This window comes from Bufo gargarizans, chromosome 1 (genome assembly GCF_014858855.1).
Source record: "Bufo gargarizans isolate SCDJY-AF-19 chromosome 1, ASM1485885v1, whole genome shotgun sequence".
NCBI classification, from domain to species: domain Eukaryota; kingdom Metazoa; phylum Chordata; class Amphibia; order Anura; family Bufonidae; genus Bufo; species Bufo gargarizans.
Genome location: NC_058080.1, coordinates 613,102,858 through 613,120,400, shown reverse-complemented (window position 1 = coordinate 613,120,400; position 17,543 = coordinate 613,102,858). Strand labels below are relative to the sequence as shown.

General features: G+C 38.0%; 1 protein-coding gene across 5 annotated transcripts in view; it reads right to left on the bottom strand.

The window, feature by feature from the left end:
- SEMA6A (semaphorin 6A) overlaps nt 1-17,543 on the bottom strand; it is a 206,729-nt gene that overhangs the window by 40,096 nt on the left and 149,090 nt on the right. For 3 of the 5 annotated variants that reach the window (XM_044275904.1, XM_044275902.1, XM_044275905.1), the window contains one exon: nt 7,587-12,183. The exons of the other annotated variants lie outside the window; for them this stretch is intronic. In XM_044275904.1, the coding sequence (XP_044131839.1) occupies nt 11,003-12,183 (1,181 nt within the window). In that variant the 3' untranslated portion in view covers nt 7,587-11,002. Of the gene's footprint in view, nt 1-7,586; nt 12,184-17,543 lie in introns of those variants that run through there. 5 annotated transcript variants of the gene reach the window in all.

Here is a 17,543-nt window from a genome sequence, read left to right as displayed (position 1 = left end):
CCTCCCCAGCAGCCATTTTCTGCAGTTCTGAGAGAGAGAGAGAGAGAGAGAGAGAGAGAGAGCAGTGTCATTGCTGTGCTCTGTGCTTTCATCTGGATCCTATTCCTTATCCAATTATATTAGATAGTTAGTTAGCTTATATCTTCTAATATATAAAGCTGTGTTTGTGTGTGTGTATGTCCGCTAAAGGAATCCGCACTGTTGCATTTACAATCACAAAATTTGGCACACAGGTACATCAGGTGTCCGGGAAGGTTTTAGACCAGGTCTCAGCTCTCTAGGATGTACCGTTCCTAGGATATTCCCAAAAAATGCATTAGCTAATAGAAGCCTGGTCACATGACCCTTATCAGCCAATAGAGGCTCACAGGTCCTCCAGTCTCCACATACACAGTTTTACTCCAGGTTTTCATAACAACCCAGCAAATCTTTCACCAGGATAATCGCTATTGAAGTAAAGCCAGTCCTAATAGCACTTAGTACCTTATTTCAGGATGTGCCTTTGTTCCAGCAATAAATATTTGTATCCTCTGAAAATGCAGTTTATTTGGTATTCAAATGAGCCAGTAAGGTGCCCAGAAGGGCGTCACTCTTGCAGGATAGAGCTCAGACACGCCCCCTGCCACAATGTGTCCACCCTCAAAATGACTTTAAACCAGTTAGGCCACGCCTCCTCCCACTCCTGGGCCAAATGGGGTTGAAAAAATGAAGGGAAAAATCAACTTCTGTCAGCAGCAGGGGTGGAAGAGAGGGTGACTTTCTCCCTGCAGCTCACACTCAGACAGCACAGTGCTGCGTTGAGCTGTTCAAAAGGACACGCCCTTGATCCAGTTGGGCCACGCCCCCTTCCACTCCTCAGCCGACTGTGATTGAAAAAATGAAGTTAAAAATCAACTTCTAGGTCCCACTAAGCCACGCCATGATCTGGTTAGGCCACGCCCCTTCCACTTCTTACCTGACAGGGATTGAAAAAATTAAGGTAAAAATCAACTTCTGTCAGCTGCAGAGGTGGGAGGGATGGTAGCTTTTTCCCTGCAGCTCACACTCTGACAGTACAGTGCTGCTGTCTTAGAGTGAGCTGTTCAAAGGGACACGCCCCCGATCCAGTAAAGGCCACTGTTAAGGGGTCAGGCCCCTGTGGAGGTCACTGTCAAGGGGGTGGCATGCTGTGAAAGTCACTGTGAAAGGGGAAGGCTGCTGTAAAGGTCAAAGTTAAGGGGGTGGGCTGCTGTGGAGGTCCAATTTTAAGGGACGGGCACTGTGGGGGGCTCAGTGTTAAGGGGTGGGGGGCTGTGGAGGTCACTGTTTTGGGGACGGGGTGCTGTAGATGTCACTGTTATAGTAGATAGTGTTGAAATCTTTTAACGACACACACAAACATTAAATGAAATAGATTAAATATACCCGAGCGATACCAGGTCCTTCAGCTAGTCTATAATACAGATAGTTAGTGGGAGATAGTCAGTGTAGATTAGATAGTGATATAGTGTAGCTGATAGGTTCCAGTGCAGGGTGTTAGGTAGTGTGATAGGAATTACTGTTTCTCTTCTGTCCATACCTATATGCTACAGACATAGTGCTGTGTTGTCTCAACAATAGCTAGTGCACCAATCAGTAATATCTACTCAGACCTGATAAAATGTGAATTTGCATGTATTGCGCCAAAAATATGCGCATCATTAGTGCCGATTTGCGCAATCGCAAAAATAATGACGAGATCACAAATTCTAGAATTCGCTAATTTATTGCCAACAGCTATTGAATGTATATGGCCACCTTCATAAGTTGGTCATGCCTACAGACTTTGCAAAACCTGCTACTGTCCAAGGTGCCCATTTATGGAGGGAACATCTTTACACCTGTTTTGGAAGTACCGCTTAGCATAGAATCTGTTGGATCTTAGATATTTCAGTCTGCCTCTCATCTCCCTATACAGTGGGATGCGAAAGTTTGGGCAACCTTGTTAATCGTCATGATTTTCCTGTATAAATCGTTGGTTGTTACGATAAAAAATGTCAGTTAAATATATCATATAGGAGACACACAGTGATATTTGAGAAGTGAAATTAAGTTTATTGGATTTACAGAAAGTGTGCTATAATTGTTTAAACAAAATTAGGCAGGTGCATAAATTTGGGCACCACAAAAAAGAAATTAAATCAATATTTAGTAGATCCTCCTTTTGCAGAAATTACAGCCTCTAAACGCTTTCTGTAGGTTCCAATGAGAGTCTGGATTCTGGTTGAAGGTATTTTGGACCATTCCTTTTTACAAAACATCTTTAGTTCATTCAGGTTTGATGGCTTCCGAGCATGGACAGCTCTCTTTAAGTCACACCATAGATTTTCAATTATATTCAGGTCTGGGGACTGAGATGGCCATTCCAGAACGTTGTACTTGTTCCTCTGCATAAATGCCTTAGTGGATTTTGAGCAGTGTTTAGGGTCGTTGTCTTGTTGAAAGATCCAGCCCCGGCGCAGCTTCAGCTTTGTCGCTGATTCCTGGACATTGGTCTCCAGAATCTGCTGATACTGAGTGGAATCCATGCGTCCCTCAACTTTGACAAGATTCCCAGTCCCTGCACTAGCCACACAGCCCCACAACATGATGGAACCACCACCATATATTACTGTAGGTAGCAGGTGTTTTTCTTGGAATGCTGTGTTCTTTTCCCTCCATGCATAACACCCCTTGTTATGGCCAAATAACTAAATTTTAGTTTCATCAGTCCACAGCACCTTATTCCAAAATGAAGCTGGCTTGTCCAAATGTGCTTTAGCCCACCTCAAGCGGCACTTTTTGTGCTGTGGGCGGAGAAAAGGCTTCCTCTGCTTCACTCTTGCATACAGCATCTCCTTGTGTAAAGTGCGCCGAATGGTTGAACGATACACAGTGACTCCATCTGCAGCAAGATGATGTTGTAGGTCTTTGGTGCTGGTCTGTGGGTTGACTCTGACTGTTCTCACCATTCGTCGCTTCTGTCTATCCGAGATTTTTCTTGGTCTGCCACTTTGAGCCTTAACTAGAACTGAGCCTGTGGTCTTCCATTTCCTCAATATGTTCCTAACTGTGTAAACAGACAGCTGAAATCTCTGAGACCGCTTTCTGTATCCTTCCCCTAAACCATGATGGGGAACAATCTTTGTCATCAGGTCATTTGAGAGTTGTTTTGAGACCCCCATGTTGCTACTCTCCAGAGAAAATTAAAAGAGGAGGGAAAGTTACAATTGACCCCCTCAAATACTCTTTCTCATAATTGGATTCACCTGTGTATGTAGGTCAGGGGTCACTGAGTTTACCAAGCCAATTTGAGTTCCAATAATTAGTTCTTAAGGTTTTGGAATCAATAAAATGACAACAGTGCCCAAATTTATGCACCTGCCTAATTTTGTTTAAACAATTATAGCACACTTTCTGTAAATCCAATAAACTGCATTTCACTTCTCAAATATCACTGTGTGTGTCTCCTGTATGATATATTTAACTGACATTTTTTATCCTAACAACCAACGATTTATACAGGAAAATCATGACGATTAACAAGGTTGCCCAAACTTTCGCATCCCACTGTATGTGCTGTTCAAAATACAAACTATTTGTTGACCACAGCAACTAATCACAGCACAGATTTTTTTTTTACTCATATCAACCAATGACAGCAGTTTTTATTTTATGACAGCCTGAAGCCATTATGGCATGATGGGAGATGTAGTTTTGCAACAACTGGAGAGCCACAGGTTGGTAAACATAGGTCTCACGCTCTATATTATAAGTAGTGGTGTAGTAAAACGGAAGCTGTCCTGTGATTGGTTGCTATGGGCAAAAAACTGTGTCTTTTAGACAGCACATACTGGCGGATTACCACTCTGAGTCACTAAGGGCTTGGGGGATAATTTATCAAACTGGTTTAAAGTAGTACTGGCTTAGTTGGCCATAGCAACCAATCAGATTCCACCTTTCATTTTCCAAAGGAGCTGTGATTAATGAAAGGTGGAATCTGATTGGTTGCTATGGGCAACAAAGCAAGTTCTACTTTAGACCAGTTTGATAAATCTCATCCTTCTTTTCTGACAATAAGCAGAGAGAGATTGAGAAGTGCTGAAGAAAAATAAAAGGTTGTGCTGTGATTGGTTGCTATGGGCAAAAATGAAAGCTTTTTAGATAGCACATGTAGGGAGATAAGAGGCAGACTAAAATGCAGGGGAGGTGAGAAGGAGTGCCTTAGCAGTTTGTTATATTAGTATATTGATTTTAATGCACACTGCATCAAAAACACACTATTTTATTTATCCTTCCAGTACCCGGCTGGATTTGCCAAGCTCCAATATTTTAAGTTGGATCATGAAAAATATATGCACAAAATTTGTTGAGATCCATCAAGGCACATAGGAGCCTATGAAGAACAATATATATATGTATATATATATATATATATATATATATATATATATATATAGATGGTATGGTATCTCCATAATGAGGTAGAGTGTTTTCATAGTATTCTACTGAGATTCACATTTGATTCAGTCAAGTGAAGCCATCTTAACAAACAACAATAAACCCTTCAACATACCTTTTCGTTTGACTTGTATTAAAAGGCACCTTTCACTTCAGTAATCTATAGCTAAATATACATTTTTTTCTGAAACTTTAACCAAAACGATAAGATATAGGAGATACTTTACTTCCATTTATTTTATGTAAATTGACTAACTATGGATCCTAGGAGCTCACTTCAGCTATCTGATGCAATATAATGCTGGCTGAACTCTCAAGCAATTTCAGTCTGGTTTTTGAACTCATTCAAGAAGAATACACCTACAGTTACTAACCGATAGCATCAGTAATTTAATTTATCTAAAATATTGGTATAATTGGTTAATGTTTACTTTAGTGACTGTCAAATAGCCTGTATGTACTGCCCTCCCATCGTATTTTCCTCTGGTATATTACTGAAATTCCAGAGGGAAACTCATGATGAAACTAGTCCCATATTTTACAATAGGAGCCGTTTTGTGTCCAGTGGCATGAATTTGATTTGGCTGCTTCTCCGAATTTAACAAAGAAATTTGATTAATTACAAATTACTTTATCACGTAGCGCCTTCCATTGTATGTAGCGGGCGCAATGACGGGTAATGGTGATCACGCCCGCCCCCTCCTCCCAGTCATCGAACCCCTCAGATGCTGCGTTCATCGCTGAGCCTGGCATCTAACATTAAGATTGAGGCATTTCAGGGGTTAATCAGTGGTAAGAAAAAAATATATATATACTCACCTCATCCATTTGCTAACGGAGAGGTCGCGGCCATCTTAATTGGAGAAACTATGCAAAATCTCACGCCCTGACATGATGACCCTGGCCGGGTGTGGTGATGTCATCATTATTTTCCACACTTTCTTCACTCAAGATGGCCACAACTGCCACTTCACAAGAAAATGGATGAGATGAGTCTTTTGTTGTTTTTTTAACACAATTTCAAGAAAAATTGATTCGTTACCACAAAGCGCTTCATTGAGAATCAAATTTTTCCTGAAATTCAGATTAAAGTCAATTATTTTCATTTTGATTCGCTCAACACTAGTTATAGACACCAGTTCAGTGACTTTGTCATTAGTCTATCTTAGGCATAAAATACATGACACAATTGATACATGTGAACCAAGCCTAAGTAGGTGACCTGTCAGCTATTGACCTGATAGCTATTGTGAAAAACTAAAAGATTGTTATTGCATGTCCTGCCTAGTGACAGTTACTTGCAGTAGCCCCCAAAAGCTATAAAAATGAACAATTGAATGATATTTTTAAAGTGGAGTATTATAACCCCAAAGAGTCACATTACAAACCACTCAAAAATGTTTTTTTTATTTTTTTATTATAGATTTTGAATCTTTGGGGTAGATTTATACAATAACAATCTCAGAAGCCAGACTGAGGTTTGTGCCTCAGTTCGGCTTCTGATTTTGAAACATTATTTTATGAGCAGAACCGAACTGTAACGTGACATTACAGGCACAAGACTAAGCAAGTCTTGCATTACTTGTGGTGACTCTAGCAAGAAGAACAAGGCCTCAGTAGAGCCAACATTTTATTGCAGTATGGAGCGCATATTCTAAACAAAGTTTTCAAATGAACCGGGATCAGATAGAGTAGTCGGAACCCGATTCCTATCAATTGCCTGCATATTCGACCTGTTTCAGTGGTCTTTAGTATTGAATTGATTTAAATTGAGAAATTAAAGGGGTTAACCCGTTTATGGATCATTTTACAAATGTGCTAACATCAGCATTATAGTCAACTTACTAACAGGCTGTAAGAAGAGCATTTCTGCTGCTGTACCCTTCACTGCAGTGCGGCCCCTTGTCCTGAAAGTCAGCTCCTGCATAACATAATAATATTTCCCTCAACATGGCCACTGATGGAGGGGAACCTGACTAGACCTGTCCAGAAGCAGCCTCCATAAAATATTACTGAGCATGGCTTGAGTAACTAGTGGATGAGCAGTGCCATGCACAATGTTACTAGATGGAGGCTGCTGATGGATGGGTCTAGTCATGTTCCTTTCTATCAGCAGCCATACTGGGGAGGGATAGTTATTTTTAGGCTTGTTTTACATTGTCATTATTAGTTCCAGCAGAGAACAGTCTGCTGGAGAACTCTGGATGCAGCATTGCTGGATGTAACCGGAATGTCTGCCAGCCTAATTGACTATAATGGGATCTAGTGGATAGCCCACCGAGACACAGAAAATTTGCTGGGATTGAGTCATACAAAAAACACTGCATGCACATGAGCTGCTGTGCATGTGTTCCTATGTGCACTCCCACAGTCCAGGCAACTACACAGGCTGGCACTCAATATAATAAATGTATAATGCAATGAAAAAATGAATCAAGCCAGTAAAGGAGGCAACATTGATAATCACAATACATTGGTACAGGTAAGTGTCTACATAATAAATGCCATTTACTGAGGTGAGACAATCTCTTTAAGCATTATTATTATTGCTAATCTTTTTTTTTTTTTTGCTAAATGAAAACAAGTCTGTCAATTAACTCCATTAATTTCTATGGGAATATAAATGCCAAAATATTTCATCCACATGAATACTAGACAATAGGAATGAACAGTTCTACAGAAAAGATCTGTCCCTGCATCCAGACTGTACAATAAGATAAACAATTTATAAAAGTAAGATCTTAACAAACTCACTGGAGAAAACGATCCATAATGAGTCCATTAGTCATGAAGTGGACACAGACAGCTTGGGACATCCCTTGCTATGCTAGTTCGAATGTGAGGTGCTCATCATATAACTTCTTTCTAGCAAGTCCTTCAATGGCGTAGCAGTTCCTCTGGTGGATTGTAATGTATACTGTAGTCATTTTCAATCTAGTCAGCAGAAGAGAGCTTGGTTTCCTTTTTAGCTAGAGATAGGCCCCTTTGTCTACAGGACTTGTGTTACAACTGTCCTGATCAATCACAGAGCCAATTTCCCTCTACTTTTGACAACCTACCATCTCTTGTCTAGATATTTTTAAGAAAAGTAATTTAACAGACTACACGTAAGCCACAACCAAATTTAGAACAGTCTTTTTATTACATTATGTAATAAAGATTTTTTTTTTTCATTTTTGTACAACATACATTAATTTGTGTATCAGATGTTAAGGGATATGAAGATGAAGAAATAATTTGGTGACATCACAATATCTTACAACAATACACAATTAGGAGTCTGAATTTGTTCAATTTCTCTGTGTATAGCAAGGGTGGATAGCAAAGGCACACATAGGTTTATGTAAAACAAGATAAAATCTTAATAAAAATAAATCCAATGGTAGAAGGAAAAAATAGACACTTGTGTAAAAAAAAACTATGTTCAAATGTTTCCATCAGTGTAAACTTTTGGGAAAAATTTGTATATTCCTTAATTTTTTGGTAAATACCAATGCCATTTAAATTTTTTCGTGACTATATAAATTTACATGTAAATTCATTAGCATACTTTTAATGTTATCTATAAGGTCCTTTTAAAATGTGACCTAGTTTAGTCATACAATAGGCGTGGCCAGTCGTCTAGGCATTTAAAGTTTTTGTAAAAGTTTTTGTTTACAATTCAAATAAATGTTAATCTTTAATTTTGTCATATACCAGCTTAAAAGATTATTTAGTAGTGGGGAGATGGAGGGGACGAAGAGCAAGCAACCCGATAGCTCGCCTGGTGGATTTTACAGCTTTTTGCTGCTTGCAATGTACTGTAAAACATAGAACTCCAGAAGCCAAACCATTTTGTTAAAAAATAATACAAAAAACGTTAAAAAAAATTGTATGTTCATAAAATTATGTATGCTTATGGTTTTACTTGCTGGCCTTATTCTTGATTCTATAAAAGAGCAGCGTACTGTCACATTTGCTTTTCCTACTACATATATTTCTGGATGCAAACAATCTTCAATCCATGTATGAAGCCTAACCTACCTTATACAGTATACACATACAGTAATATCACATTCCGATTCTCCAGTCATAAAGATACCATAATGTTATCCATGTATTACAGTAATTGCTACCTTTTTCTACATCATCACATTAATCTAGCTTTTTCTTGCTCCTTATTTCTTTCCTAATGCTTTGTAGCATGCATAAAGATGACCCCCCACCACCACCACTACACTAGGGCAGCTGGGTAAACAAATTGCCTAGGAACAGAAATATATCTCTGGCACATTGAGGATTGTCAATTAAATGTTCCAGTAGTTAAACAGGAATAAATACAAGTATAGTGAGTGTAACATGCTGAAGATTATGTAAACAGAGCCATAACAGCCTGATGGACATTAAAGGAACTTCAGGAAACAGAACGTACACATTAATCCAGATAAGGAAAATGGAATGATATGCAACCACCCTTGTTATACACAATGTTCTAAACCATCTTGATTTTCTAAAAATCACACCCTAATGGGACTTAAAGTAACTCTTTCCAGTCAATGAAAAATAAAATCTGAAAAAAACTGGTATAAAAGCCAACACAAAAGCATTATCTCAGGTAAAAAAAAAGGAAAAATACAAGGTCTCTAAAGTATGATGATGTTAAAGGATCTTAATATACCCAGACACTAATCAAAGGGCGGAAAAAATCACCAAAAGGGATTTTTTTTTCCAAGTAATTTCCTTCAGGATTTCCCTATTCTAGCAGTATTCGATTATAGCAGGAGCCAGCCCGCATTAAACTATTTAACTTCATTTCAGACTGTACATTTATACTGTGAGTGTGGTTAGGACGGTTCTTAACGGAAGGCAGCTAGTCGCATTCCGCATTACATCCAGTGTGCACACTAGACATGAAGACACTACATTAGTTGATGCATTATATCACCATACTGAAATGATATGATAGTGTAGAAGGGAGAAGATTTAGAAAGGAAGATGCCACCCACAATAGTGGACATGCTGTCAGCATGATACAAGGGTGGACTGAGGACAAAATTGGCACATCCAGAATGATCACATGAATTACCAGCTGCAGTTTTCTTTTAGGGATGATGGAGTTTTGTATTACCTCTACATTCTTCTCCAAATTACCATGGTATAACCTCCAACATACCCAGCAACTACTACAAGCACTGGTCAGGAAAAGGGGGGTATGGGTAAATAAATATCTGTAACTGTCAGGAGAAGGATTGGGAACTACAACTCACAAGTACACAGAACTCGGGGTGTAAGGCACAAATTTACATGTGGAAGAGAAGGTTATTCACAGATAGAGTCTTCTCATAAACAACCTGTGAGATCAGTCTTTGAATGGTTTAAAAGCTGGCAGATTACTCATACTTCACACCATTGGTGGATTTCAGTTGTTGACTTACATGCAACATGAAATAGGATGGCACACCACAAAATAGTGCCTTCACAAAAAATAGTCACTACTGACAAGGCAATGTTGACAGCAATGGTATATGCAAAGGAGTGCATAATAAGTCACAAAGAGGATTTTACAGATCCTACTTGAAGTAAAATTAAAATTAGATTCTGGCTTGTGAAAAAAAAAAATCAAAGGCCCAGCCAGTGATTTATTCCAACAAATCAATATGCCCCTTTTAATCCTGTCCGGTCTAGATGGTTCTGTAACATACTCTTAAACAGTAAGTCACAAACCCCTTCCTGGATGTGAAAGAGTTAGATTTTTGAAAAATGGTGATGAAAAAGAAGGAATGGAAATTGAGAGTAAAACATAATCCAAACACAAATTTTAGAATGCCAGCTCAAAATTATTTTCCTCTGACAGTTTATTGGAAAAAATAATAATAAAATAACTCAACTACTCCAGTTAGCAGTGTCATGTTAAATAAGAATCATAAGTTCGTTGTCATTTATTTCTTTATTTTTGTCCACAAAGCTGCTCAGAAGGTGATTTGCAGGACAGTCATTTCCTTAGGAAAGACAAAATGAACAATAAATAATTGAAGTTACTATTGTTAACTGGTCACATGTTATTCATTAAAGAAGAGTAGCAGAGATCGAGAATAGCTGTGCCCAATTTTTCGTCCATCTGCTAATCAAGTGGCTGTAACACTGATGGGCATTTCACAGTATCTGCTTGTAGTAAACGTCCGCCATTATTAAGTATGCGTTAGATCATCTGAAGTCATGCGTCTAGTTCTCCTTCTTGTTGTCTGTTACTCTTCTACCCTCCACCTTGGAGTCCAGGAGGAATTTCAGGAAGTAACGTTCAACATTCAACTTTGTGCTTTTGGCTCATGAGATGTGATGTTCTGGGATAATGTCATTAACAGTGAAAACTGTTTAGATTGTGTGCAAGTCCTGCAGTTGCAAACATAAACCATACATCACATAATTTCATAAGAAAATATCTCACTTTCCTTTCCAAAGAGTCCTTAGCTTAACAATAGCCTTCTTGGAAATTGAAGTTTATTGATGAAGTTGCAGTACACTGGCTCAAAATGGCAAATTCTTTTCAGCTGGTATTCTGCTCCAATTATGTACATGCATCATTGGGCATAAGAGATGATGAAAATGAAGGTTTGGGTGGTACATCTGGCTTTAAAGAGGGAGTACGTTTCACCCCTGACCTGGGCAGTGAGTTATAGGCATTGATACTAGGTTGCCTAGTAAGAGTCACTGTCTGCCCTTGAGCAGCATTGAAATGTATAGAGTCTACTCTTTGAGGAGCAGGAGGAGGATTATCCCCTCTACCAAAACTCTGATGTCTGGAGAGATGAGAAGAGTTTGATGAATTAGTATTGTTTCTTTTGAGGGTTGATGACTGATGAGTTCTTGTGAGTGAGTTTGTAGGGTAGTTTCTCTTGTATTCCACACTGTATGCTGAAGCATGCATGTCAATGCGCTTGCCCATTCCATTCTGTGACATTGAAGAACTTGGAGGACCTAAAGAAGCCTCTCTTTGTGGCACCTTTGGAGGTATGCTATCTAAACTGTCCACCAAGTTGACACCATGATTAGGACTTTTACTAGCAAGATGTTCTTTAATTGTTTTGTACTCCAGAGTGGAGTTCTGGTTTTCAATAGAAATTTGTGCCACCTCTGTTAGTTTTGGCTGATCTACATAATCATGTTGGTAACCTTGCTGTGTTATTGGCAGTACTACTACACTTGGAATGTGGCTCGGGGATGCACGAAGAGGCAAATCAGTGGGTATAACTGGTGACGGCATAGGTGGTATGTCTTTTGTACAGGCATTGATAATGTTTTGGTTTCTTTCCCAGTCTCTGCTACCCCTGCTAGGCTTTCTCTTCTGTTGTAAAGTTGGTGTGGACTCAGGAGTTGGTAATGCTGCCAAATCAAGGTGATGTTGTTCAGCTTTAATTAACATCTTAGCGGTTGTACTTGGTGTGGCAAGTTTTCCATTATGCATTAATGGTGTAAGAATAGCCTCTGGCTTAGGCTCCTTGCCCTGACCATCACCGAAGAGCCCACTTAACTTGCTAACACTTGCCATTGATCCTCGACGTGAATGACTCAGGTCTTTGTCCTTCCTCTGGACTACATCCACATCTCTTCTACGATGGTCACAGATACAGTACACAATAATTCCAGAGAAGACAGCACCCATGACAAAAGCTAGAATTACAGCAATGGCCAAGAGTGTGACAGGAACAAGTTGATCATGACCTTTTAGATAACTTTCACGAATAATTCCTGCAATAAATAGAAAAAAAGAGTATGTTAATAAAATATACCTGTGATATTGACCACTTTTATTTTGTTCTGCAAAGTGCTTATAGCTAATTAATATATATTTTACTTATTTGCAATCTAAATAAAAAAATATGAACATGTGAATATGTTTTTCCTCTTACAATATCTACCTATGTAATGTAATAAACATATATATTGGGGGTCAGCAATGGTGAGGACCAAATTCAATTCACATTTCTAATCATGTAAAATGCACTGCAACTACACATATGTTGGCCAATCATCTACACAGCAGAGAAAATTAATGTGTCATATTGTCATGTTTCATTAACTAAAGAAAAAATAACATATACTATTCCAAGTGCCATAACAGTGACCTGGGGAGAATTTCATGTACCAAATGTAATCCTGACAGCATTGTAATTTATGTAATGAATTATGTACAGTATACAAATTGTCATACATTGTCAAAATAATCATTTATGTCAGAATTACTGCAGAGTTTATAGTGGGCTATAGGTAATTGGATTATTTTGTGCATGAATAAACATAACACTAATAATAATAAATAGCTATATTGTGATTGTATATAAGTAATATAAATGCACTATATATCACTATATATAAACTATAAAGCCGACTACCAGATGCTATTGCTTCTAAAACTAATGAAACATAGATTAAATTATTATAGATTATGATGATTTCTAAGCAACATTTGAGACCATATTTAGGCCAAATACTTTTCACTTTAAATATCATTATGTTTTGATGGGTAAACATCTCATTGGTGATTATGAAATAACTTTGTCATCTATAATAATGAGAGACTGTGACCGGAAACATTATGATGCTATAGATTGATGGATCACTTGAAATTTCGCTCATAAAAATATGGAAATACCCTTACAATCTATAGTGTTCTATTTAGTGGACTATGATGCACAGAAAAATTGTTGTACTGCACTGTCATGCCGTAATTTTGGGGTAAGGGTGTTGGCAAATAATTTATGGTATTTCTATGGTAAATTGTGCATATGGCCTGCACAGTAGCCAGACTCGACAGAATAGAAGTATAGGATATATACATATAACAAGATTTTTTTTTTTTTTTAATTACAAACTCATACAAATGGAATTTAATCATGAAAACATGATTGCGTACTGGGAGTAAGAAAAATATGAAGAAGAAAAAATATTTGCAGTAATTTGATCATTCTAAAGTGATTTGTTTCCCTGAGTGATTATTTTGTCTATTATTGTGTGACATAAATTTGATTATATAGTTTTTCATTCAAAAGGTGCCCATACACTTTCAATAGCTGACGGATGCTCATTCAGCCGACAGATGCCCAGATTGGTTGAGCTTGTATGTGTTTTAAATGGGCGAGGAGAGAAGAAAGACCCTACCAGACACCTCTGGCGGTGACTTATCTTCTGGGAGAACAAAAGGATTGGATGAAAAAAATTCTATTTTCCTGATCCTCCTCTCCCTCAAACATCATGTATCTGAGAAGAGTTGGGAGCTCCCCATACACATTAGATTGTTGGCGGTCCTGTCAAAAATGGCGAGTTCGGCCAACAATATGCTGTTTCTGAGGCCCTAAAGGCATGATTTATACAAAATGATAATTGGATGTCCTGACAACTTGGTAGACTATTGGTCTGGGTAAAGGCATATTATGCTAGATTGATAAAAGGAAAAGGTTTGCCTTCTGATCGCTGTTTGCAATCAAGGTGGACAGAATGACACATTTTCTTCACTACCTAGAGAATGCTCAGATCTAATGGATCCAATCATTATGATTACATGTAGCCATGATCTATACCATCCTACATTCTCATCAGGATTCTCATCCACAAAAAGCCATTTAAGTAAAAAAAAAAAAAAGCAACAATATTTTCAAAGAAGGAGGCAATAATGTGCTCAATCTCCTAGAAATTTTTCTGATACTTCTTCTTTTTCTTTTTTTTGGTTGTTCTTGATTGAGGTCAATGAGGGTCGTAATAGAAGTACAATAAAAATCTGACTTCTGGAATGTGTTAAGTGGCTCTTATGGTTTAAAATGATGTGTTATATTGCTTTTCTAATAAAAAAAAGTTACAGAATATACAGGTTGAAAACTGAAACAGAACACCATAGTTAAATAAATAAAAAATATCCATAAAGCACTGTGGAATATGCTGGAGCTATGTAATAAATAATGCGTAGGAGTATTTTAAATTAAAGGGGTTGTCCTATCTTATAGGACATGGCACAAATGTCAGATAGGTGTGGGTCCAACGAACCTAGGTGTACACAAACCTATCTCTAGAATGGGACCGCCAAAGTAAACAGGGGCTCACTTCACAAGCACTCTCCATTGACTTCTATAGGAGCTCCAAAAACAGCAAGAACCAGCTCTGCTATTTCCAGAACTCCCATGAAGAGGAAATTCAGAGGTGGCCGTCTTGCATGATGTGCACACCATTCACTTCTATGCTACCAATGTGTGAGATGGGCCAACCCCTTTAAATATATTTGATCTTTGTAATGAATTGTTATATAAATTATTAATGATGAACGTTAATGATCCTTTTATGAATTTGCATTTACTACACATCTATCTACAAGACATTAAATTTGGTAAAATATATAAATAGTGAGTAGTGTCCTGTAACTTAGGTGAGATGATTTAGGTTAATAGTTATAGTAAAAACTGCAAATAAACCTAAAGTACAAGTTTAGCCAATAAAATAAACTACTTATGCCATTCACAAACATTTTTTAATTATTCAGTTCAAATAAGTTACCTTATATGAAACTCATGCTAATTCACCATAAGTTATAGACAATTGTTATAGGTTCTATAAAGATCTTTATTGGTGTTCTCAAATGGACCCAGTCCACAATGTACAAGTAAATATACTCTGTGAACAAAGCCTTATCTTGACTATTGACTTTTTCTATTTATTTGTGAATGATATTAGTAGCAGTTTTATATGAACCACTTGTATTTTAGGTTTACAAAATCTACAATATAATCCTGTATAAAAGATAGAAAATCATAAAAACTAAAATGAAACATTTACAGTAAAATAACAAAATGGTTTGCAGTACCCACCTAATATTTCTGTGTTAGCGTTATTTGTGTGTACGGTCCCCCTTTTCTCTATGGAAAGTAGTAATGGAACAATGGAGCCACAAGAGTCTACAAGTCATATCCTGTAGACTTCTTTCACATTTGCGGTTAGATGCAAAAAAGCTGCATTTTTAAAAGAAACTGTTCGCGTGGACGTTATAAAGAAAAAGGTCTCAGTGCCAGTTGAAAAGAACGCTTAGGACGGTCCGACGTACCAGTGGATTATAGGAGCGAGTGCCTTTAATGGACTAATCAGATTTAATTAGGTGCATTTAGGTTAAAAAGTTTAGCTTTCAAAAAAGACAGTTATAAGGATAGAAAAAATAGGAATAGAAGATATGGAAAAGTTGGTGAAACTAGGAGCGGTTTAAACTTGCACTTTTATTCACGTGCAGGAGCCCAATGTTTTGAAACAGAAAACGAACACACCCAAATACACCTGGAATATTATTATTTATTTTGCATTTTTAATTTTCTTAATTTTTTATTATAGATATATAAAAAAAGAAAACAAAAAGTATTTCCTTGTGATTTGGGATAACATCTGTGTACAGTTGGGTGTGACTTAAAATGTTTGAATTTTAAAGTAATCCTGAGAGGCATGTTCATATGTGAAATACATAAATAAGTCATAAGAAACCTGCCAATTTTGTAAGAAACCTGCCAAGACTTTATATATTTTTTTTTTCTGCCAAAAAACAATATCAGTTGATTCAAGGAATTCATTTACCGAAGAATACAAAAACAAGATCATCTATGACAAAACATCCTGACTGACCAGATGAGATAAAAAAGGAGCGTAAGCTCGGCTCTAATTCTATCGCAGCATGTTACATCAGTCACTGCTGCTGTTATTTTGTACAATCTTAAGTGAAGAGCACAACCCGTGAGAAAATGAAAAAAAAAAAAGCTGATCAAATCTTATAAAACCATTTGACAATAGAGTTTAGCAATATTCCATACCGGAACGTATCTTTTAGGGGGTGCAGAGGTTGAAGTCACCAATGCCCTGGAACTTAAAAAGGGTTGAAAAAAGGTTTTTCTTCCTAATATTAGGAGACCAGTACTGTAAGTGATGTGTTATTATTGGTGTGCCCTAGAACATCAAGTAATACCTTGAATGTAATGTAAAATAATGTAAGTAGCATGTGAATGCAGCTCTTTACCTACGCTGATGAGCAGGCAGCTATTGGGAAAGAACAGTCCCTTTCCAATAATTGCCGCTCAGTCAAGCAGTGTAAGGCTACTTTCACACTAGCGTTCGTCGGTCCGCTCGTGAGTTCCGTTTGAAGGGGCTCACGAGCGGACCCGAACGCAGCCGTCCAGCCCTGATGCAGTCTGAATGGAGCGGATCCGCTCAGACTGCATCAGTCTGGCGGCGTTCAGCCTCCGCTCCGCTCGCCTCCGCACGGACAGGCGGACAGCTGAACGCTGCTTGCAGCGTTCGGGTGTCCGCCTGGCCGTGCGGAGGCGTGCGGATCCGTGCGGATCCGTCCAGACTTACAATGTAAGTCAATGGGGACGGATCCGTTTGAAGATGCCACAATATGGCTCAATCTTCAGGCGGATCCGTCCCCCATTGACTTTACATTGAAAGTCTGGACGGATCCGTACGAGGCTATTTTCACACTTAGGCTGCTATATGCTAAAATAATGCAGACGGATCCGTACTGAACGGAGCCTCCGTCTGCATTATTATGATCGGATCCGTTCAGAACGGATCCGATCGAACGCTAGTGTGAAAGTAGCCTTAATCAACCTTTATTGTTCACCCTGATTTGTTTTGAGTATTAAAACCTACTGCTAACCCCAGTAAGATGGGCATGACATCTGTATGATTCCTATAAAACATTGCTTCAAACTTTAATTCAAACAATAGCCTTATATAACTGAGTTCATAAAATAAAGTCTGAGCGCTCTTAGCAATTTGTAAGACACCCCCTAATCTTATCCTTCAAGGGGGTATCAGAATGTATTCTATTGATCATGCCCGTTATACTGTACATGATTGATGTGTCAGTCACTACCCAGCATAGATATGATAAATAGAGATTTGTGTGAAGCTACGCAAGTGGCCAGTGGCCTCCCGGAGGTCGACAAAAGCCCTTTTGTGTCTAGTATACATTCATATACAAATACACATTCCATTCATTGAAATAGGTTGAATCCCTATGTCACAAGTACCATTTCAACATAGGGCTTCTTTTTAAAGATTCAAATTAGCTACAGTGATTTCTT